We start from the raw sequence: 23157 nt of genomic DNA on the forward strand, positions 1-23157 counted from the left end.
GAGCCAAGATCGCACCATTGCACTCCAGCCTGGGCAACAAGAGCATAACTCTGTCTCAAAACAAAACAAAACAAAACAAAACGCTGGGTGCGGTGGCTCACGCCTGTAATCCCAGCACTTTGGGAGGCCTAGGCGGGCGGATTATGAGGTCAGGAGATGGAGACCTTCCTGGCTGACATGGTGAAACCCCGTCTCTACCAAATATACAAAAAATTTGCCGGGCGTGGTGGCAGGCGCCTGTAGTCCTAGCTACTTGGGAGGCTGAGGCAGGAGAATGGTGTGAACCCGGGAGGTGGAGCTTGCAGTGAGCCGAGATTGCACCATTGCACTCCAGCCTGGGCGACAGAGCGAGACTCCAACTCAAAAAAAAAAAAAAAAAGAATGTAAGGCAGACCTTGCCTGGCTCTGCCCAACACCCTCCAGGGGCTCCCATCTCATTCAGTGAGAGCTGGAGTCCTCAGAATGACTTGCTAAGCCTGCACATCTGACCCCAGCCACCTTCTGACCTCGTTGTCTTCTTCTCTCCCCCTCCCACCCTCTGCTCACCCACTGTCTGCCTCAGGCCTTGTTAGCTGTCACACTGCCTAGAACTTCCCATGCTAAATGGAATGCCCCGGGTGACTTTTCCCGCACCCTGGCATCCCCGCCTCTGGAACACAGCCTCACGCACAGTGGGTTCTGGGGTGCCTGTTGTTTGTTAGAAGCTCTCCCTGCGGAGCCCGCTGTGTGGAAGGAGCAGCCACACGGGTGCCTCCTCCACTGTTTCTGTCTGCCTCTGATGGCCCTCTGGCTTCTGCCTGCCTGCACGGTCAGCGGGGCACAGTGCCTGCAAATCTAAGCCACCCTCTCCCACTCCCTGAGCAGCTCCTGGCCAATGACCAGAAAGCCCAGCTCCCTTGCTTTCATCGCAGACTCTGCTTCTGGGGCACACCCCGAGACAGGAGCTTTCCTCTGTCCTCTCCTGCAGAGCCGGTTCGACCTGGGCGTCTGGGACGATGAGGAACCGAGGTCTCTGGATACACTCCCCTGTGCGTGGCCCAGGTTCCATCATCTGCCCCCATTGCCTGGGCCAAGCCCCTGCCCTGGCTTTTCATCCTCTTTGGGAATCTGACACATTCATGATGTGTCAGATTAGCACACAAGCCCTCCCAGGGCCAGGGCACCGTATACACAAGAGAAATGGACTTGGCTCTTAGTCCCATTCCCCCTGGGTCACGCCCCTCCTCCACCCAGGGCGGCTACAGTCATGAACCTGACAGGTGTCCTAGTCCAGGCTTTTTACCTGGACTATTTGACCACACATAAACCCAGGAACAACATATGGCATTGCTGTGAGGTTTGAAAATTCATCCCAGTGTCATTCTGCAATCTGCCTTGTTCACATTTGCAGGGGACCAACGTTGGTAGAAGGTCTGGTTTATCAGCTGTAACTGCTGCACTGTGCTCCATACGATGAAAGGACCGTGGCTTACTGGTCCACTCCCTATAATGAATGGACTGTGGCTCACCGCACCGTACTCCATACGATGAATGGACCGTGGCTTACTGGTCCATACTCCCTACAATGAAGTCCGTCTCCTGACAGCGAGGCTGTTTCCAGTTTCTTACAACCGCAGCTGCTCAGCAGCCCTCTGCCCGGAGCACAGCCCCTTCCTCCCTGGCCCAGAGGCCTGTGTCCCCTTCTTTCAGAGCTCTTGCCTCTGTCTGTAATCCTCCAGGTGGGAAGACTCCTAGGTTGAAGAGCAGGCTCCCAAGGTCATCACTGCAGCCCTGTCGGCTCGGCACCAGGCAGGTACTAAGCCTCTTTTGATTGACAGATGGACACAAGAGAATGGTGGGGGTTGTGCACTAGGCCTTGACCCTGTGCCAGAGACAAGCCAGGATGGCCTGGGAAAGCCCTGGCACTTCGGGCCCAGGGGCAGAAGAGCAAGCTGTGAACCGCCAGACCTGTCCATGGGGGTGGGCCCGGGCCCTGGGGAACTTCTGGATGTGTCAGCCCAAGTCAGCGGTGACCAGACACAGGGGCCGCCAGAAGAGGTCACCTCTGCCTCCTAACCTAGCATTGTCACTGGCCCGAGGAGCAAGTCCACTGCTAACAACTTCACCATCACTGAGGGAGCCCTCCCCACGCCAGGCACCTTACACCTGGAGCAGGCACCAACCCTTTCTAGAAGACACTGAAGGCACGCAGCTAGTAAGTGGCAGAGCAAGATTCAAAACAGTGCGTCATCTGGTTCAGAGAAACGGATGCCCACACACCACACCCACCAGTTTCTCTCTCTGCTGTGGCCTCTGCTAGGCCAGAGTCAGGCACAAGCCCAGCTCAGCCAACGCACATGCCCGTTTCCTCTCGCCATGACAGATTGGGGCAGCCTAGTGCAGGCTCCACCTGGGAACTGCCAGGAGAAATCTTCCCAGGAATAAGGCCAGCCCAGCCAGGAGATTGAAAGTGGCTCAAAACACAGCCCATCTATAGAATTCCCCAAACTTTAATGCTGTGGCTCTGAAAAGGGAGGCTGGAGGCTGTGGTGGGTCACAGTGTTGCTGACGCCTCTGACCTCCAGCCCTGCATCCCCAGCCACCACGTGACCAGGCAGTAAGAAGCATGGGGCCTCACTCCCATGCCAGACCGCTCCTGGAGCTGAGCAGGACCTGAAGCTCTCAGGGCTTCCACCGAAGCCTGACAAAGTCGGGGGAGGCCTCAGGGGGCATCAGTGGTCCTTAAAGGCCTGAGCCTGCCACACTCAGGCGGGACTCAGCTGGGGGCCTCTGTGGTGTGGTAGGAGGTGAAGAGAGACCATGGTTCCAGCCTGGGAACCAGTGGGTGCCCTGAAGGGAGGGGAGGCCTCAGGGAGTTTGGGACAGGAGTGTCCAAGGCACTGGGCGGCCCATGGGGGCTCCTGGCCTCTCAGGGTACTTGGTTCAGGTAACCCCTGAGCTGGAGATACATTCCATGTTAGGTCCAAGAGATGGAGGTCACGAGCATCCCTAGAACGACCTCCCAGGCACAAGGAAGGCCCAGGGCGGGGCCGGGCACAGTGTGGCTGGCTTCAGTATCCTCGGGCATCTGAACCCCTGCCCTCTGGGACTGCAAAGGGATCTGTGGGCGCCTCTGCTGAGTCAATCGTCTGGTAGGCACTACGGTCCTGAGAAGGTCCAAGGAAACCTGGGTGGCAGGGGACATGGCGGGAAAGAAAAATGAAGGGTGAGAACTCGGAATGTTCGGCGGAGTCCAACCCAAGACCCACCCCCGCCACCCTCAGGCTGGGCATCCTGACATCATGCACAGAGACAGAGGCAGCAGCCCCAGGCACTCAACCTTTAGCATATATTATTCATTCAATCCTGCCGTATCCCTGTGCAGCGGGTCTTTTTATTGTCCCCACTTTACAGATGGGAAAACTGTGGGTCAAAGAGATGAACTGACTTGCCCAAGATCACATAGCTCGAAGCTGATGATGCTGGGATCCACGCCTAGGCAACCGATCCAAAGCCAGGCTCCTGGCCCCTGTGCCATGGGCTTCCCCAGGCAGCGAGTGCTCAGGAACCTGGGCAGAGGGATGCCAGCCCCGGGCCCACGCAGTCCTCTCCAGCTCCCCACCCAGGTACAAGGATACCACATTACCATATCCAGATGGCCTCAGAGGCTGGGGCTGGGTCCAAGGCAGGGCTCCAAGTACCCCAATGCCTCACTCCCATCCCCTACTCTGTACATTCATCCTGAGACCCTGAACAAGTCCCAAGGGATGTGGGCCTCAGTTTCCTCATCTGTCTAATGGGAGAAACATTCTGGCGCCCCTCACCTGGGGCAGGTCCAGGCAGTGCTGACGTCAGCCACTGGGGGCAGCCCCAGGCCATTCCTACCCTCGACCAGCTGGTGGCAGTCACAGGCCACCTAGGGCATCTCTTCTCAGGAGTGAAAGGTAGAAGGCCACACCCCACCACCTCCCTCCACTCCTCTCAAAGAGAGAGAGAAAGGAAGAGAGAGAGGTGTCAGAGAGCAGGCAAATGGCTCGGCCACCAGGAGAAGGGGTACAGAAGTTCAGAGAGGGCGTGGGCGAGGGCAGGTGTAAGGCTGGGCGAGTCGGGGCGGGGGAGGCCAGTGGGCAGGGAAAGTACTCCCTGTTCAGGGCTGTCTTCGCTGAGGCTCCCACAGCCTACACTGGCGCGGGCTCTCCCTTGGCCACCTGGCACAGTCTCTGCCTCAAGAGAGGGAAGACTCCACATGGCAGGAAATGGGGTTCCAGTGATGGGCCCCGGTGGGAACAGAAAGGAGACCTGTAGGTGCCTGTGGCCCTCAGGATGGAGACAGCCCAGGGCTGCCCCTGGGAACTAAATGATACCCCAAGCTGTGCCTGTGCTCTGGGCTGAGAGAAGGTCCCAGCCTCAGCTTCACAGCAGGAGAAGGTCACGGCAGACCAGGACAACCAGAGGACCCCTGGGCTCCTGCAGCAGAGACTAGGAGCTTGGACCCGTCCAGCCTGGTACAGAGCGCCCATGCCATGCTCTCCCTGCACCTTGAGCCCTGGCCCCATGGGGCAAGGCTGGCTCACTGAGGGAGAGGCTGGGGGCCAGGCAAGGGAGAGACAAGAGTGAGCTGGCTGGAGGTAGTGGCCTCACCAGTGTGGACCAGGAGCTCACCCCCGCGCTCCCGGTACATGTGGTAGACGAAGCAGCAGGAGAGCGGCTTGAGCAGCAAGCTGAGGATGGCCATGCCCACGCCAAAGCGGCCCGTGTCCGTGAGGCTGGTCCGCGGGTAGAAGATGCTGATGTGCACGATGTCCAGGAAGATGGTGGCCAGCAAGCCACCCAGAAACTGCAAGACACACCACACTGATGAGCACAGCACCCCCGCCGCGCCCCGTGGCTCCCCCACCATATACCGGATGGGAAGCTGTTTCGTGCCCTACTGTGTCCTTGAGTTTTGCTGGAAAACAGATCAAGCAAGCAGGCAGGACCCCGTCGGGGAGCCGCTGGCTGAGACTGCAGTCTGGGGGCAGGGACACCGGGGATCCAGGTCTCGGTTCCACCAGAGCCTCCCTCCCCACCCATTTCCCGTCACCTCCAAGGCCATGACGGGCACAACATTTGGCTGTAGAACTGCCATAGAGGAAGGTTCCTTGGAGTGCACCCAGTCTGTCTCCAACACAAAGAAAATCCCTTTTCAGTCATCCTGAGGCCCTGGACTTGGCTTGAAGAGCCCGTGTGGGAGCGCTCACTGCCCCACGTGCTGACAAGCTCCCCCTGTGGGAGGTTTTGGTGGGGCAGGGTCACCTCTACTTCCTGAAGTGTGGAGTGCCCCCTTGGCCGGGTCTCCCAGCCATAGCCCCTCCCCTAAAAGAGAGCCCCAGAGGCAGGTTACAGGGGATATTCTGCTGTTCTGGCAAAGTGGCTAATCTGAGGCACCGGTGGGACCCACCCCATGGCTTTCCTCGGGGAGATAATGGCAGACTTGGGGTTCTCTAAGCCAGACAAGAGCAGCAGGCTGTGCTCCTGAAGACAGGCACCGGCCGGAGCCCAGGAGGCTGACGAACAAGGCTTTAGACAATGGGAAGTGGCAGCCCAAGGAAGAGGGGGAGATTGGGACGGGATGGGGTGGCAGAACCAGGCTGTGTTTCACCCTGTGCTGCGGCCCCCACCCTGCCGCCTCTCCCCTACCCTGGCTCACCATGCTTATGGCGTCGATGGAGTCCCGCTGAGCCACAGCCCACACGCCCAAGGCCAGGATGGTGAAGTTGGCCCAGGCATAGGAGCCCGAGAATACAATGCAGCCCCTGTAGGAAGAGGTAGCTCAGTCCTGTCAGGCGGCCACCACCCCGCAGGTCACCTCCCTCCTGCTCCGGGGTCTCAGGGCCTCCTCCCAGAACACACCATAGTCTTCGAGGCCACTCGGCTGTGTGCCAGCAAATCCTATGGGCTCTGCCTCCCACTCAGACCCTGGATCTGGCTGTGTCCCTGTAGATCCAAAGCACCTCCCTCTCCTGCCAGATGACAGCCGCAGCCACCCTGTGCCAGTGTCCTGACTGCCACTCTGTTCTCTAAACAGCAACCCATAATGTAGTCAGATGCTGTCACTCCTCTGCTAAAAATCCTCCAACACTTTTCTGTCCCATTTAGAATAAAATGCAGACTCTTCACCAGGACCTAAGGGGCCCGTGGGATCCCGGACACAGCCCCGCCCTTGCTGACCTCCCAGCCACTGCCCTGTGTAGCGGGTGCCCTCTACCCTGACACCTGGCCCTCCTTTTGTCATTCAGTGGCAACTTGAATGTTCACCCTGAGACTCCTTCCCTCACCCATCAGTGCTAAGTACAACCTTGTCATTTTCCTAACACAAGCCCCGCCCTATTATCTTTTTTAGGGTATTGCTACTAACTGACATTGTTGACTTACTTGTTTGCTTGTCAATCCAATCAAAATCATAGTGAACACAGATCACTTGCTAGTACCTGGCATGGTTCTAACTGCTTTAAATTAACTAATTTATGTGCATGAATATTAACAACCCTAGGAAGGCAGTATTACTGTTATCCTTACTTTAGAGATAAGGAAACTGAGGCACAGAGAGGTTAAGTAACTTGCCCAAGGTCACACAGCTGCTGAGCAGTGGGGCTGGGATTTGGAGTCTGGCTGGAGAGGCCATGCTCTTGCTCACCCTGCTGTGCTGCAAAGACGACTCAGGAGGACAGGGACCAAGTCTACCTCGTTTATTACCAATGCTTCCTAGATTTATAGGACATTCACTGAAGTGCAACATGCAGAAGACATTTACAAGGCAGGTGTGAAGTGCCATTTGGTTCAATACGTCTTTGAATAAACCATCTTATCTTTTGCTTTTAAGAAAGCAGGTAGGCCGGGCGCGGTGGCTCAAGCCTGTGATCCCAGCACTTTGGGAGGCTGAGACGGGCGGATCACGAGGTCAGGAGATCAAGACCATCCTGGCTAACACGGTGAAACCCCATCTCTACTAAAAACTACAAAAAACTAGCCGGGCAAGGTGGCGGCGCCTGTAGTCCCAGCTACGCGGGAGGCTGAGGCAGGAGAATGGCGTGAACCCGGGAGGCGGAGCTTGCAGTGAGCTGAGATCTGGCCACTGCACTCTAGCCTGGGCGACAGAGCGAGACTCCGTCTCAGGAAAAAAAAAAAAAAAAAAAAAAGAAAAAAGGAGGGTCCCGGGCCCCCCCCAAAAACCGCCAACTAAAATTCTGGGGAAGTGGGAATAAAAAATCTGTATTTTTGGCCCTGTTTCTCAAGGTCGTGAACCACGATGACTACCGTTCATATTACTCACAGCCATTGCCCTGTGCGCTGCACTTCGAAGTTTACAAAGTGCACATGTGAGCTCAGGGGTTTCCAGTCTTGGTTTGGCAGAGAAATGTCTCCAGAAGCTCAACAGATTAAAAGAGATGGTAAAGGTGAAAATCAAGCCGCAATGCTGAGGCCTCACTGCGGGGCAGGCCCTGGGGAGCTCTGATGAGCACTCTTCCTCGTCTCCCTCCCAGCTCCTGCAGGGTGTGCAATCCTTATGCCTATTGTGCAGATGACCTGAGAGGCAGAGCTGTTTGGCCCAAAGGGACCTGGCTAAAACATGGCAGAACCAGGACCTGAGCCGGCTGACACAGACCCCAAGACCGCAGGAGACACGGAGATACCCACAGAGTCACTTACCAGGTTGTCAGCAGCCAGTGACCTAGGAGAATCACCTGTGGTACGACAAGGCGGGGAGAAGAGGTCTGTGAACATGACCACCACAGGGGCAGGAAAGCATCGGGTGCAGAAAACACCGGAGGCCCCCGCACCTGGCACCTTTGAGGGCCTCAGAAATGTCTGTTGAAAAGACAAACCAGCAACTGCAGGTGGCCCAGGAGTGACGGAGGAGGAAGAAAGCAGGCCAGGTCAGGGAGGGGCCGCTTCACGCCTTTACTGACACCCATGCCCCTTCCAAGAGTCAGAGGCATGTGAACCAGAGCAACTCCATCTTGAATAGGAGCTGGGTAAAATAAGGCTGAGACCTACTGGGCTGCATTCCCAGATGGTGAAGGCATTCTAAGTCACAGGATGAGACAGGAGGTCAGCACAAGGTACGGGTCATAAAGACCTTGCTGACAAAACGGGTTACAGTAAAGAAGCTGGCTAAAACCCACCCAAATCAAGATGGCCACAAGAGTAAACTCTGGTCGTCCTCACTGTTACACTTCCACCAGCGTCATGACAGTGTACAACTGCCATGGCAACGTCACAAAGTTACCCTTTATGGTCTAAAAAGCGGAGGCATGAAGAATGCACCCCTAGGTTAGCGTATTATCAAGAAATAACTATAAAAATGGGCAACCGGGCTGGGCGTGGTGGCTCACGCCTGTAATCCCAGCACTTTGGGAGGCTAAGGCGGGCGGATCACCTGAGGTCAAGAGTTCAGGACCACCCCGGCCAACATGGTGAAACCCTGTCTCTACTAAAAAATAAAAAAATCAGCCAGGCATGGTGGTGTGCGCCTGTAATCCCAGCTACTCAGGAGGCTGAGACAGGAGAATCGCTTGAACCTGGGAGGTGGCGGTTGCAGTGAGCCGATATCGTGCCATTGCACTCCAGCCTGGGGGACAAGAGCGAAACTCCATCTCAAAGATAAACAAACAAACAAACAAATTAATTAAAAAATAAAAGGGCAAGCAGCAGCCCTCAGGGATGCTCGGCCTATGGAGCAGCCATTCTTTTATTCTTTTACTTTCTTAATAAACTTGCTTTCACTTTACTCTATGGACTCGCCCTGAATTCTTTCTTGTGCGAGATCTAAGAACCCTCTCTTGGGGTCTGGATCAGGACCCCTTTCCTGTAACACAAGGGCGGGAGGCTCCTTTGTGGAATGCAGGGAGTCTGCTCTGAAATCAGAAGAGGCAGAGTAGTGGGGGTGGGGGCTCAATGAGGGTGATTTCTTGGGACACTGGAGGTGGGGCACTGTGCGGGGGCAGAGGGGAAAGCAGCTGTTGTGGCTGGAGAAAGCCAGCAAAGGGAGGGTGGCTGGGGACAGGTAGGGGGGCCTGAGGGCCTTGGGAAGGAGCGTGGGCTTCACGCCAAGTGCAATGAGGGACGCCACTGAGACTTTTCTACAGGGAGATAGCTCAGTATGCCCTATGGTAAGGAAAAACAACAACAAAAATCCCTCTGGCTATTTTTCTGGATTTCTGCAATATTCTACTTTTTTCTTTTTTAATTTTGAGACAAGGTCTTGCTCTGTGGGTCAGGCTGGAGTTCAGTGGCACCATCACAGCTCACTGCAGCCTCGAACTCCTGGGCTTAAGTGATCCTCCTGCTTCAGCCTCCCCAGTAGCTGGGACTACAAGTGTGTACCACCACACCCAGCTATTTTTTTTTTTTTTTTTTTTTTTTTGTAGAGACGAGGTCTCCCTATGTTAACTAGGCTAGTCTCAAATTCCTGGGCTCAAGCAATCCACCCACCTTGGTCTCCCAAAGTGCTAGGATTATAGGCAGGAGCCACTGCACCTGACTACAATATTTTACCCTTTTTAATGCCCTCTATGTCCTTAAAATAACAGCCTCCTCTCCTGGAACTGGTCTCTATTCCAGGATATCAACAAGGCCCTAACTGGAAAGCACATAAAAAAAGGGCAGATGGGCCTGGGCTAGTGGCTCATGCCTGTAATCCCAGCACTTTGGGAGGCCAAGGCAGGCAGATCACTTGAGGTCAGGAGTTCGAGACCAGCCTGGCCAATACGGTGAAACCCCATCTCTACTAAAAATACAGAAATTAGCTAGGCGTGGTGGTGGGCACCTGTAATCCCAGCTACTCCAGAAGTTGAGGCATGAAAATTGCTTGAACCTGGGAGGCAGAGGTTACAGGGAGCCCAGATCAGGCCACTGCATTCCAGCCTGGGCAACAGAGTGAGACTCCACCTCAAAAAAAAAAGCAGATGCCTCGAGAGGGCAGGCAGCTGCAGCAAGAGCTTCCAGGCCGGGCGCGGTGGCTCAAGCCTGTAATCCCAGCACTTTGGGAGGCCGAGATGGGCAGATCACGAGGTCAGGAGATTGAGACCATCCTGGCTAACACGGTGAAACCCCGTCTCTACTAAAAATACAAAAAACTAGCCGGGCGAGGTGGTGGGCACCTGTAGTCCCAGCTACTCTGGAGGCTGAGGCAGGAGAATGGCGTAAACCCAGGAGGCGGAACTTGCAGTGAGCTGAGATCCCGCCACTGCACTCCAGCCCGGGCGACAGAGCAAGACTCCTTCTCAAAAAAAAAAAAAAGAAAAAAAAAAAAAAAGAGCTTCCAAAGAGAAGGGACCCGGGTTGAGCACAAAGTATGAGTGGGGCTCAGCCAAGCAAAGGTGGGGCCGAGCCCCAGGCCCTGCGTGGGTGGTGGTGAGCGTGGAGATGGTTGAGGTGGGGGTGGGGTGGCACAGAGATTTTTGGGAGGCCGGAAGCCTCAAATTGGAAGCTTCAACAGGCCTGGTGGTCAATGAGGGCCCTAGAAGAAGCTTCTCAAGGGATCGAGGGGTCAGGCTGGGAGAGACGCCACCTGCCTGGGGCAGAGGCAGCGTGCTGGCACAGACATGGGCAAGGTTTGGAAGAAGGCCGGGGTTTCTGGCCTGGGTGGAAAGGCAGAAGGAGCCCTCACCACCTGCGAAAAAAGAACTCCGGGCCGGCTTCGGTGGCTCACGCCTGTAATCCCAACACGTTAGGAGGACTCTGGGCCGGGTCCGGTGGCTCACGCCTGTAATCCCAACACGTTAGGAGGCTGAGGGGGAAGACTGCTTGAGCCCAGGAGTTCGAGAACAACCTGGCCAACAGAGTAAGACCCCATCTCTACAAAAAATCAAAAAATTAGCCAGGCATGGTGGAGTACGCCTATAGTCCCAGCTACTTGGGAGGCTGAGGTGGGAGAATCACTTGAGCCAGTGAGGTCGAGTACGCAGTAAGCCAAGATCGCGTCACTGCACTACAGCCTGGGGGACAGAGGGAAGGAGGGAAGGAAGGAAGGAAGGAAGGAAGGAAGGAAGGAAGGAAAGGGGGGAGGCAGGGAGGAAGGAAGGAAGGAAGGAGGGAGGGAGGGAGGGAGGGAGAAAGGGGAAGGAAAAGGCGAAAGGGATAGGGAAAGGGAAGGGGAAGGGGAAGGGAAAGGAAGGAAAGAGGGAAAGAAAGAAAAGAAAGACAGACAAACTCACTCTGGCAGAGGAGAAAAAAACATTTCTAGAAGAGTTACTCTTGACTACAGACCAACTATGTGCCAGGCCCTATGCCAACCGTCTCACATGACCTTATCTGGACCTCACAGTAGCCTCTGGAACAGATACTGTTATTCCCATTTCACAGATGAGAAAACAAGACTCACAGATAAATTATGTTGATCAAGACTCCACAGGTAGCAAGTGGCAAAACTGGAATGAAATTTCAAACTCACCTCCAAAACCAGTGCACCCAACCTCCCCGCTGGGGGCGCGGGCCTTCAGCTGGGAACTGTGTGGGCTTGTGAGAAAGGTTCACACGTGGGGGCAGATGGAATCCAGAGCTGGAGGCTGAGATACTTCACCTTCACCTCCAGGACCGGGGCCAGAGTGAACCACAAGGCGCCTGGCTCTGTGGCCCAAAAGAAATTCTTCTCCCAGCTCCAAAAGACTAGGAAAATAATTCTGTAAGGATCGATGCACAGAACTTTAAGAAGATCTCGAGACTCTGACCAGGCTGAGTAGCGTGTTTACAGAAGGCGAGCTCTAGAAGGAATCTTCGCCATCACCTCACCTACCTTCGTCTACTATTGGGCACTCCCTACGTGCTAGGTGGCATTCTAAGTGCTTTCTGTATATAAAAGCACTAAATCCTCACAATCCTTTGAGGCCTTATTATCCCCATTTGACAGCTGAGAAAACTGAGGTTCAGAAGGAAGTCACTTGCCCAAGGTCACAGAGCAGGCCAATGGCAGAGCCAGGACTCAGACCCAGGCTGTGTTGTCCAGCCATCAGGCCTCTCCCCATTACAAAGATGGGGAAACTGAGGCGGGAAGGTATAGTTTTCCATGGATTTCAATTCCCAGGGGCTTGAAGTGATCAAATGGTGTTAAGTTTCTTAAACATTTAGTGTCACCCAGCATCACTGGCACCTGCTTTTCATCCACCCTGGGGAGTCAGAGGTGTGCAGAGCAGATTTGGAGCTGCGCTCTCAGGACTGACATCGCTAACCAGGTACTCTGCCCTAGCAATGGAGGCGCAGTGAACCCTCATCCTGAAGGAAAGCTATAGCAAGCTAAAGGGCACCTGATTGAACAGCAGGGAGGCTGGGAGGGTGGGGAGGTCAGGGGCTTCTCTGAGGAAGGGATGGGGGAGGCAGAAGGGGAAGAAGAGCATTTTGAGCAGGAGAGACGGCACCCACACAGGCTCTGTGGCAGAAGGGGGGCATGGAACTTTCTGGAAACTGAACAGAATCCAGTGTGGCTGGAGTGGAAGGCGAGGGTAGTGGAGGAGGGAGGGACGGGAAGTTGGGGGCAGGCAGGGCTGGGCATGTGGATGATTCTTATCTTCAGAGCTAACTGCTGTCTCCTCTGTCTGACAGTAAACCCTGGACCATAGACAGAAAGGAACTCGCTCAGAGCCCCACCGCACAGTCAGCCACAGTGGTCCCAACATCCAGCTCTTAGACTTAAAGAAGACACCGAGGAAAGAGACAGAGGGGAGGTAGCTCCCATCACCACTTTCCTCCCCAAAATCAACACCTAACTCTTCCCACTCTGGGCTTGTTTTGGAAATGATCTTCATTTTCAATGCTCTGGCTCCTATGCCTAGGCTGTGCACACAAAAGGTCTTTAATAAATGAGCCCTGCAGAGCCCTGGATTATTCTGGAGAGAATGCAGTTAGCATGAAAGGCTGAGTCCTACGGGGGCCGCTGATCTGCAGGGCACCCCAAGGGTCATGCTTACAACCTGTGAGATAAAGACCTCCCAGCGCTGGAAGGGCCTGTAGTACACAGTGGGCACCCAGCTGGGTCCACACCTCTGCCATCTCTGTCAGGGAAGAAAACAATGTAACCTGGAAATACTGCAGATCCTTGGAACACACACAGTCCCCTCTGCGTGACGTCACTTTGGTTTGATAAACATGAAGAAAGTTAGCACCATGTGCTTCTCTTAAGTCCCAGGGAAAAGAAATGTCCAGAAGCCTAAGCCTCCCCTGCCTCAGTTTCCTCATCTTTGTAACAGAAGAACACCCAGAGAAGCCTTAATGTGCAGGAAGGCTCCAGGGAGAAACTGAGCCAAACGGGCCCTGCCCTTCCTGGCAGCCCAGGGAAAGAGGGGCCAGTAACTGTCGGGACAAAAGCACTGTCTGCTAGCCCTGGGGGAGCTTCCTGGTAGCCACAGAGATACAGGATTCTCAGGTACTGCCTGAAAGAGGAGCTGGAAGCAGGGGAGGGACCTGAGCTAAATGGGTGGCAGGGCCAGGACCTTTCCCAGTGGAGCAGGAAAGACAGACCTGAGCCCCTGGACTCTCACTACAGTGCTCAGCCCAGGGGAGGCCGCCCAGCTCTTTCCCAGACAGGGGTCCATGGGCCAAGGCAGCAGAGGGTCCCAGGATGCTATGTTGGAACAGAAGACCTGGGTGCTGGTCCAGGCACCAAGGCCTCAGGCTCCCTTCTGCGAAACGGAGGCAGTACCCATGTGTCCCACGGGGTGCCTCAACTGCCAGAGACAAGCATCTATCTGGACGGTCACTGTAAGTATCCGTTTACTAACTGTTAAATACCTATGTGGGACAGGGATCCTGTATCGTCAACAAGAGCAGCAACTCCTGCTACTGCCAAGCACCTGCCTGCCACGCGTCTAACCTGCGCTGCACCTAACTCACGTCATCCGTGTAACTGTATGGGGTAGAACTGAGGCTCTGAGAGATTCAGTAAATTGGCCCATATTCATAAAGCTTACAAACAACAAAGCCCAGACACAAATGTCAGAATCGATCTATCTAGCCGGAGGTTTGTCTGTTTTATGAAACAGAGTCTTGCTCTGTTGCCCAGGCTAGAGTGCAGTGGTGCGATCTCAACTCACTGCAACCTCTGTCTCCCAGGTTCAAGTGATCCTCGGTTCCTCAGCCTCCTGAGTAGCTGGGACGACAGGCGAGCACCACCACACCCAGCTAATTTTTGCATTTTTAGTAGAGGTGGGGGTTACATCATGTTGGCCAGGCTGGTCTCGAACTCCTGACCTCAAGTGATCCACCTGCCTGGGTCTCTCAAGTGCTAGGATTACAGGCGTGAGCCACCACACCTGGCCCAGCCTGAATTTGTAACCCCAATTCTAGACTACCTCCTGGACCATGGGATCCATCATCCTAGGAGGTAGGGACTGTATTTATCTTCTTTTTACAAAGAAGAAATTGATCTTGAGAGAGTTCAGAAACCTACTTAAGGTCACACAGAAACCTACTCAAGACCTTGAATGCAGACCTGCCTGCCTGCAAAGCCTGTGCTCTGTCCACTGTGCTACACCGTCAGGATCTCGAAGAGCCGTAGAGGGCGGATGGAAATGAGGAAGTCTAACCTGGAGAAGGAAAGGATGAAGAGAAACCAACGGGGCACGAAGACCACGACTTCAACCCTTTGTTTGCCACTAGAGGACCCATGGTGGGGTAGAACTTTCCAGAAATGGAACATACTCCTACCAGCCCTGTGCAAACACTTGGTGGCCCGTTAGATGAGCTAGTGAGATTCCCCCAGCATGGCCGGGGCCCCGGGACACCAGTCAGGGCTGCCACAGATGGGAGGCAGAGTGGTGCAGCGGTTAACTTCGTGGGTGCTGGAGGCAAACAGGTGGATCTGATCCTGGCTCCATGACTTTAGAACTTAATGACCTTGGGCAAGTCACCTGACCTCTCAGAACAGCTGTTTGCTCTTCTGTAAAGCAGGGCAATGATGCCTTATTCAGTTTGTTGTGTGGATCCAGTGGTACAGGGAGGTAGAGAGGTGTGGAAAGCGCTCCACACAGTGGCCAGGAAGTCGGCCCTGCATCCCTCATTACTGAGTTCTTAACCCTAATGCTACACTACCTACTGGAACAACGGATCCTCCTCCCAAGGTCCTCTTCCCACGAGACCTCTGAAGTCCAGTCCTTTCTAAGCTCATCACAATGTCATTCTTTTTCTTTCTTTTTTGTTTTTGAGATGGAGTCTCGCTCTGTCGCCCAGGCTAGAGTGCAGTGGCGTGATCTCAGCTCGCTGCAAGCTATGCCTCCCGGGTTCATGCCATTCTCCCGCCTCAGCCGCCCGAGTAGCTGGGACTACAGGTGCCCACCACCACGCCGGGCTCATTTTGTTTTTGTATTTTCAGTAGAGATGGGGTTTCACCGTGTTAGCCAGGATGGTCTTGATCTCCTGACCTCGTGATCCGCCCACCTCGGCCTCCCAAAGTGCTGGGATTACAGGCTTGAGCCACCGCACCTGGCCCACAATGTCATTCTTGCATGGACAAGGCTCAGTCAGGGGCTGCCCTTTGTGCAAAGGGCCTAGGGCAGCTGTTTCTTCTCACCTGGCACCACTGCCCACTCTGGTTGAGCTGGGCAGAAGCGGGCACTCAGCCCTTGCCCAAGGAATATACAAAATGAGGGAGTGCAGGCCGCAGGGAGCAGTTCTCCACCTCCTGAAGGGCTCTGATCTCAGAACATCCCCTAAGTGCCTGTAAGCAAGGAGTCAACGGCTGCTCTCCACAGGACGGCCAGATTCAGCAAACAAAAATACAGAACACCCAGTTAATTTCCAATATGAGATCATGAATAATTTGTTAATATGTTCCACATACTGCCTGAGACTTACTCATACTAAAAAACTGTTGGTTATTGACCTGAAATTCAAATTCACCTGGATCTCCTGTACCTGACCTGGCAACCCTGACCCCTCAGGGCCACCCAGCACTTAGTTTTCTCTGACTGGTAGCGGCTAACACCCTTGGAGATGGCGGATCTTATTTGCCAAGTCAAGGGGAGGACCAGCCTTTTCATCCTGGCTGAGCTGCCCAGCATAGCTCATACCTGTGGATGCTCTTAGCCTGTCAGGCCTAAAAAGTTGCTCAAAAAAGCCCCTAAGAGACTAAGCCTTCCCAAAAGACAGAAACAGCCAAGGTTAAAGTCAGCCCTAACTAAGCTGGTACCCCAGAAAGGACCTGGCCCTGGAGTCCGAGCCCTATGGGTTCAAATTGTGATACTGCCCCTTACTCCCTGTGGGACCTTGGCAACTTACCCGGTCTAAGCTGAAGTTTGCTTATCTGTAAAAAGATGACCACATCAGCTTTCTCATAAGGTTGCCTTGATTATGTAACCTGGCACACCACAGAAGCCCATAAATGAGAGCTCTATCCCTCCCACCGCCCTCACCTGATCCTCTCTCAGCAAATTATTTTAAGCAAATTATTTTAAGCAAATCCCTCATCAGAGAAAAGGCAGTTGGTGTTAACCCCACATTGCCTGGAATAGAGTAGGTACGGATACCAACACACTTCGGTTGCTGTCACGTAAATTTCTTTCCAGCTGAACATTCCACCCAAGCCCATTCCCCCTGCTCCAGCCATGTCTCCCCACTACCGTTGACTGGAAGCTTCAGGAAGGTTTGCTGAAGCAAGTATGATTAAGAAGGGAAAGGGGCCCATGGCAAGTCAGCGCAGATGTTGTGTAATAACAAAGTGTATTAATCCATTGTTTTGTAACCATCTATCTCTCAGGTTCCTTTACTGCCAGACACCAACAGGGAGCTAAATGCTTTGTCATTTATGAGTAAGAGGACATTCCTAGATATTGCCTCAAAGGAGTCTGCACTAAGACCCAAAATGGCCGGTTTGGTCCAAGGTCCACACCTTCCTGACCAAAGCTAGAGCCCCTAGCCCCTCTAATGCAAACGGAGCCCAGACACGTGGGCGGCGGGGCTGAGTGGGGAGAAGAAGAAGAACGGCCGCTGGCACCCAGACCCGCTGGCACCCTTCCTGTGTGAAGACACCACAGGAAGCTCTGCAACGTTCTCCCCGGTGCACAAAGTTGGGGTTTTCTGCTTTTAAGTAATTTCTGTGGGAGTTTGTGCTTCTTAATTATGAAATAAGGGCGCTGGACGTGTAAACTTTATAAAACCAATTGCTTGGGAACATCTGATTTCCTGAACCCGACTTAGCAAATAAGGAGGCTCCTGGGACGGTGCTGGGACCCGGGGGCAGGCCCAGTCCCTGATCCCGCGCCGGGGAGGTGAGCCGCCTCCAAGCCCCTCCCGCGCGCCTTCCTCCTCCTCCAGGGGAATTCTGGGCGTGCAGGCAACAGCAATCCTGGGACAGCGCTGCCTGCTGGAGGGTCTGAGTCCGGGAAGGGGCGGCCCTTGCCCTCCCCTGCCACCTCCAACGGCCCCTCTGCGTCTCCCTGCTGGCCTGTGCCTGAATCACTCTCCCTGCTGTGGCCTGCCTGCCCACCTCCTTCTCGCGTGGGGTCTGTACCTTCCCTTCCTCCCTCCCATCCCTCTTTCCCCCAAACTCCCGGTCCTCCCACCTTCCTGGAAAATGCAAATGTCCCACCTCCTCCCGCAAAGGGGACCCCCCCCATCCCCAGCCCGTTGCCACCTTCAGGTTCACAGCAGGCAGCTCCATCCCGACCCAGGCCGAGGGCACCTGCGCGGCAGCCGCGGGGGCTCCTGGGCTCCGAACTCGGGGAACAAACTTGCCCGGCCCCGCCCCGCCCCGCCCTTTGCGGCGACTCCAACCCCCAGCGCCGCTCCGGACCACGTGAAGCGGGCTGGGGCGGGTCACGTGATCGCCGCTCGGTTGCTAGGAGACGGCGTCGGCAGGCGCGCCTTCCGCCAAGCTCCAGGCTCCAGCCACCGCCCAGGCAGTACCTGGGGGCCTCTGGCAAAAGTCGGAGTTTCTGTCGCCCAGGGCGTATCCTGCCTGGCTAATACTCCAGGAAGCGGGCTGTTGGGACTGCCTGCAGCCAGGACAACTGGGGGACCGTCCAGGCCCAAAGTGCTGATGTGGCAATAGCTTGTGTCTCATCCTTGGGGGCACCCTCTCTTCTTCCCACTTCCCTGTGTAAATAGGCTATTTAGGATACCTACCTCATATGATCCTTGTGAGGAGTAAATGAGCTAATCGCTGTTGCTAAAGAAAACGTTATTGGGACAGTTGTTAAACCAGTACTGTTCAAGACTTGCTGTAGGGTTATTGCCGTGGAGTGAGAGTTTGGGCTCAACACTGAATACAACAAGGACCAAGGAGGGATTTATAGCCAAAGTGCAGAGTGAGGGAGCCAGGGATGGAAGATTCCTAGGAGGAGACATCAAGGAAGGGGGAGTTCTTGCTAACTTAGCAGGACTCTTGCTGAAACTGGTTTATGCAGGCTCAGGCCCAGCAAGGACAGGAAGACACAGAGGTCCCAAGTCAAGGCTTAGGCAAGCTGAGGACTCAGAGGAGCCTAACTACGGTTTGGTCTAGGAGAAAACAGTGCCTAGCACTTAGTAAATGGGCAGGACACACAAGCTATTGTTATTATCAACAAAAGAGGAGACTGGGCGCAGTGGCTTACCCCTGTTATCCCAGCACTTTGGGAGGCTGAGGCGGGTGGATCACCTGAGGTCAGGAGTTTGAGACCGGCCTGGCCAACATAGTGAAACCCTGCCTCTATTAAAAATACAGAAATTGGCTGGGCGCGGTGGCTCAAGCCTGTAATCCCAGCACTTTGGGAGGCCAAGATGGGCGGATCACGAGGTCAGGAGATCAAGACCATCCTGGCTAACACGGTGAAACCCCGTCTCTACTAAAAATACAAAAACTAGCCGGGCGAGGTGGCGGGCGCCTGTAGTCCCAGCTACTCGGGAGGCTGAGGCGGGAGAATGGCGTAAACCCGGGAGGCGGAGCTTGCAGTGAGCTGAGATCTGGCCACTGCACTCCAGTCCGGGCGACAGAGCGAGACTCTGCCTCAAAAAAAAAACAAAAAAAACAAAAATTAGCCGGGTATGATACTGCGTGCCTGTAATCCCAGCTACTCGGGAGGCTGAGGCATGAGAATCACTTGAACCCAGGAGGTGGAGGTTGCAGTGAGCTGAGATTGCGCCTCTGCACTCTATCCTGGAAGATGGAGCGAGACCCTGTCTCAAAAAAAAAGAAGAAAGTGCTTCATAGTAAAGGCTCACAGCAACACTATGGCACATGCTGTTCTTATTCCTGTTTACACTAAGGCAACTGAAATCAAAAGAAACGAAGCAACTTGCCACAGGCGCAGCACTAATTGCTGCTGGAACTGGGGTGGGACCCAGGAGGTCTGGCTCCAGGACCCTGACGTGTAACCACACAGCAGGAAAATCCAGCCAGGGCTGAAATGAGAAGGATAGAGCGAAATAAGGCGGGGAAGACAAGGATCGGAAGGCAGCACAAGGCTGGGCCTGTGGAATGTCCCTGTGGCCCAGACACTGACACTGTATTCATCTCGACCAGTTGGGGCCAGAGATGGAGAGAGGAGGGCACGAGAAGACCCTGCTGGCTGGGCGGGCTTGGCAGGCTGGGGGGGGGGGGGGGGGAGGGGAGAGGATGGAGAAACAAAAGAAAGTGAAACTGTCAGTATCCTCAAAGGAACCGGAGTTCCTGCCAGACCTATTCTTGGCTATGGAAGGACATAATAGATCCCCACGTGGCATTCCACAAGGCGTGGGGTCATATATTGAGTGAGTACAGACACTCCCCAACTTACAATGGTCTGACATGATTTTTCTACTTTCCAACCGTGTGAAAGTGATCTGTGTTCAGTAGAAACCTTATTTCCAGTCCCCAGTATAACTGGTCTGTTTTTCACTTGCAGTATAGTGTTCAATAAATTCCATAGGGTTTTCAGCACTTTATTATGAAATAGGCTTGTTTTTCATGATTTTGCACAACTGTAGGCTAATGTAAGTGTTCTGAGCGTGTTTAAAGTAGGCTAGACTAAGCTATGATGTTCAGTAGATTAGGTGGATTAAATGCATTTTATTTTCTTTTTTTTGAGACAGGGTCCTGCTCTGTTACCCAGACTGGAGTACACTGGTGCAACCTTGGCTCACTGCAGCCTCCAACTCCTGGGCTCAAGTGATCCACCTCAGCCTCCCAAGTAGCTGGTATTACAGGCTCACACCACTATGCCCAGCTAATTTTGCTTTTTTTTTTGAGACGAAGTCTCACACTGTCGCCCTGGCTAGTATGCAGCGAGGCGATCTCGGCTCGTTGCAGCCTCCACCTCCTGGGTTCAAGCGATTCTCCTGCCTCAGCCTCCCAAGTAGCTGGGACTACAGCCACGCACCACCACACCCTGCTAATTTTTGTATTTTTAGTAGAGACGGGGTTTTACTATGTTGGCCAGGCTGGTCTCGATCTCCTATCCTCGTGATCCACCTGCCTTGGCCTCCCAAAGTGCTGAGATTACAGGCATAAGCCACTGTGCCTGGCCTAATTTTGCTTTTTTTTTTTTTTTTGAGACGGAGTCTCGCTCTGTTGCCCGGGCTGGAGTGCTGTGGCCGGATCTCAGCTCACTGCAAGCTCTGCCTCCCGGGTTTATGCCATTCTCCTGCCTCAGCCTCTCGAGTAGCTGGGACTACAGGCGCCCGCCACCTCGCCCGGCTAGTTTTTTGTATTTTTTAGTAGAGACGGGGTTTCACCATGTTAACCAGGATGGTCTCGATCTCCTGACCTCGTGATCCGCCCGTCTCGGCCTCCCAAAGTGCTGGGATTACAGGCTTGAGCCACCGCGTCCGGCTAATTTTGCTTTTTTAAAAAGTTTTTTGTAGAGATGAGTTCTCACTATGTTGCTCAGGCTGGTCTCAAACATCTGGGCTCAAGCAATACCCCCTCTTCCTCGGCCTCCCAAAGTGCTGGGATTACAGACATGAGCCACCTCACCTGACCTGAGTGCATTTTGGATTTATGATATTTTCAATTTAGGATGGGTTTATGGGGATGCAATCCCACTGTAAGTTGGGGAGCACCTGTACACTTTTGGAATTCAAGTTTAAATTTTTCGTGTCCCTTTGCCAACCTGAGTCAAGTTTGATATTTGTACCTTCAATAAAGAAACTGACATGTAGGATAGATTCATTCATTCATTCATTCAGCAAATAGTTATTGAACACCTACCTGGGCAAATACCTAGAAGCGAAAAAGCCATACAACCCTGCTAGAAAGCAGAGCCCTCAGGCCCGGTGTAGTGGCTCATGCCTATAATCCCAGCACTTTAGGAGGCCAAGGTGGGTGGATCACCTGAGGTCAGGAGTTCGAGACTAGCCTGGCCAACATGGCGAAACCCCATCTCTACTAGTGATACAAAAATTAGCCAGCCGTGGTGGCACACGCCTGTAATCCCAGCTACTAGGGAGGCTGAGGCAGGAGAATTGCTTGAACCCAGGAGGCGGAGGTTGCAGTGAGCTGAGATCGTGCCATTGCACTCCAGCCTGGGCGACAAGAGTGAAACTCTATCTCAAAAAAAGATAAATAAAATAAAAAATAAAAATAACAGAGCAGAGCCCTCCACAAGAAGCACATCAGAGAAGGGCCCTTTAGCGGCAGAGGAATTGTCAATGGGATTCTAACTAGAGCCCCTTCCTGTGATACTTCCATTCAGCTCGTCACAAACACACTGGCTGTGTTTCTGGCCTGAGGTCTGCCAGAGCTGGGGAAGGCCTGCGTGTTTTGTTGGGCAGTGTTGTTCTTTGTGTCTGTGGACATGTTCTCTCATGCACTGAGGACCAGCTACCATGAGCGGCGAGGCAGAAGAAAAATGGAGGCAGAAGGGGAAGGAAGCCAATGGAACCTGTAGGATTGGAGTCGGGTGGCTTGGTGGCTCTGCTGACCTCCCAGACCTCATCTCCTGCCCTTCTGCCCAATCTTTGGTTGATGCCAAGATTCTCAAAGCATCAAACACCATTTTGACTTGTTAGCACCATCGGCCATGTCCTCACCCCATTGGCTTACAGGTAGGAGGGAAGAGTCCTGGGGGGATGTGGGCACGGAGGGAGTCAGCGGGGTTGGTTCTTTTATTTCCTTCTTTGTGTGTTTTCCGGAGGAGCCTGGACACTGCTGGGAGGTGTGAGACCCCCACTTCCCGCTTCAGAGGAGACATTTGTTTCTGTGACTACTTTAATGAGGGCTGACTCTGAACGATTTGTCCCAATGGCACAGAATTCACACTTACAGTGGCATCCCTTGCTGACACTTATGGACCCCAGCCAGGCTCCATAAATACTCCTCCTTGAGCTTTAAAACACAGGAAATCATGCCTAATGTTCCGACTGCTTTGTTACCTCATCAGAGTCCTATGAAAATTACTGCCGGTTAAGAATGATCCCCGCCAGGCCTTCCCAAACACGTGGCAATAGTGCCCTGTCCCTCCAGAGACCCTAGTGCTCACAGAACTCATCAGAATGCTCTATGGAACCCTTGGCGATTGTGGAAAAGGCAGAAAAGGAAATTGCCTGTGCCCTGTTGGAGTCCAGGAAGCTGCAGTTGTTCAGAAACCACCCAGAACGGGCCGGGCGCGGTGGCTCAAGCCTGTAATCCCAGCACTTTGGGAGGCCGAGATGGGCGGATCACGAGGTCAGGAGATCGAGACCATCCTGGCTAACACGGTGAAACCCCGTCTCTACTAAAAAATACAAAAAACTAGCCGGGCGAGGTGGCGGCGCCTGTAGTCCCAGCTACCCGGGAGGCTGAGGCAGGAGAATGGCATGAACCCGGGAGGCGGAGCTTGCAGTGAGCTGAGATCCGGCCACAGCACTCCAGCCTGGGTGACAGAGCGAGACTCCATCTCAAAAAAAAAAAAAAAGAAACCACCCAGAACGAAAGCGGAAGAGGCTATCATCCAAGAGGAAGGAGAGCACACTCCAGCTACTCTCGAATTCTCTGACCTATGGTATTTCCTTCAACCCCTGCTGCATACAGCAGCAATCCTCTTATTTTATCGTGTGTGTGTGTGCGCACATATGCGGGTGCGTGTGTGTGTGTGCATGTGTATAGGGGTGCATGTGCCTGTGTATGGGTGTGCATGTATGCAGGTGCGTGTGTGTGCATGTGCGAGTGCGTGTGTCTGTGGGTGCGTGTGTGTGTACATGTGCGAGTGCGTGTGTCTGTGCTTGCGTGTGTGTGTGCATGTGTGTGCGGGTGCGTGTGTGTGCATGTGTGTGCGG

The 23157-nt window shown here is 54.0% G+C and overlaps 1 protein-coding gene across 10 annotated transcripts; it reads right to left on the reverse strand.

The window, feature by feature from the left end:
* Positions 1–2469: 2469 nt before the first annotated feature.
* On the reverse strand, positions 2470–17732 carry AGTRAP (angiotensin II receptor associated protein). 10 transcript variants are annotated; one of them, XM_023191970.1, is made up of 6 exons: positions 17582–17659; positions 16228–16252; positions 7669–7703; positions 5669–5774; positions 4642–4816; positions 2470–3166 (listed from the first exon to the last, which is right to left on the reverse strand). In XM_023191970.1, the coding sequence occupies exons 1-6, from the start codon at positions 17606–17608 to the stop codon at positions 3139–3141; spliced, it is 396 nt and encodes a 131-aa protein (XP_023047738.1). In that variant the 5' UTR covers positions 17609–17659; the 3' UTR covers positions 2470–3138. The 10 variants fall into 10 exon arrangements, with proteins under 10 accessions (XP_023047738.1, XP_023047736.1, XP_023047735.1 ...); XM_023191968.1 differs by lacking the exon at positions 16228–16252 and having other exon boundaries at positions 17582–17724; XM_023191967.2 differs by lacking the exon at positions 16228–16252 and having other exon boundaries at positions 4621–4816; positions 17582–17709.
* Positions 17733–23157: the final 5425 nt, after the last annotated feature.

Source organism: Piliocolobus tephrosceles, chromosome 1 (assembly GCF_002776525.5).
Source record: "Piliocolobus tephrosceles isolate RC106 chromosome 1, ASM277652v3, whole genome shotgun sequence".
NCBI classification, from domain to species: Eukaryota; Metazoa; Chordata; class Mammalia; order Primates; family Cercopithecidae; genus Piliocolobus; species Piliocolobus tephrosceles.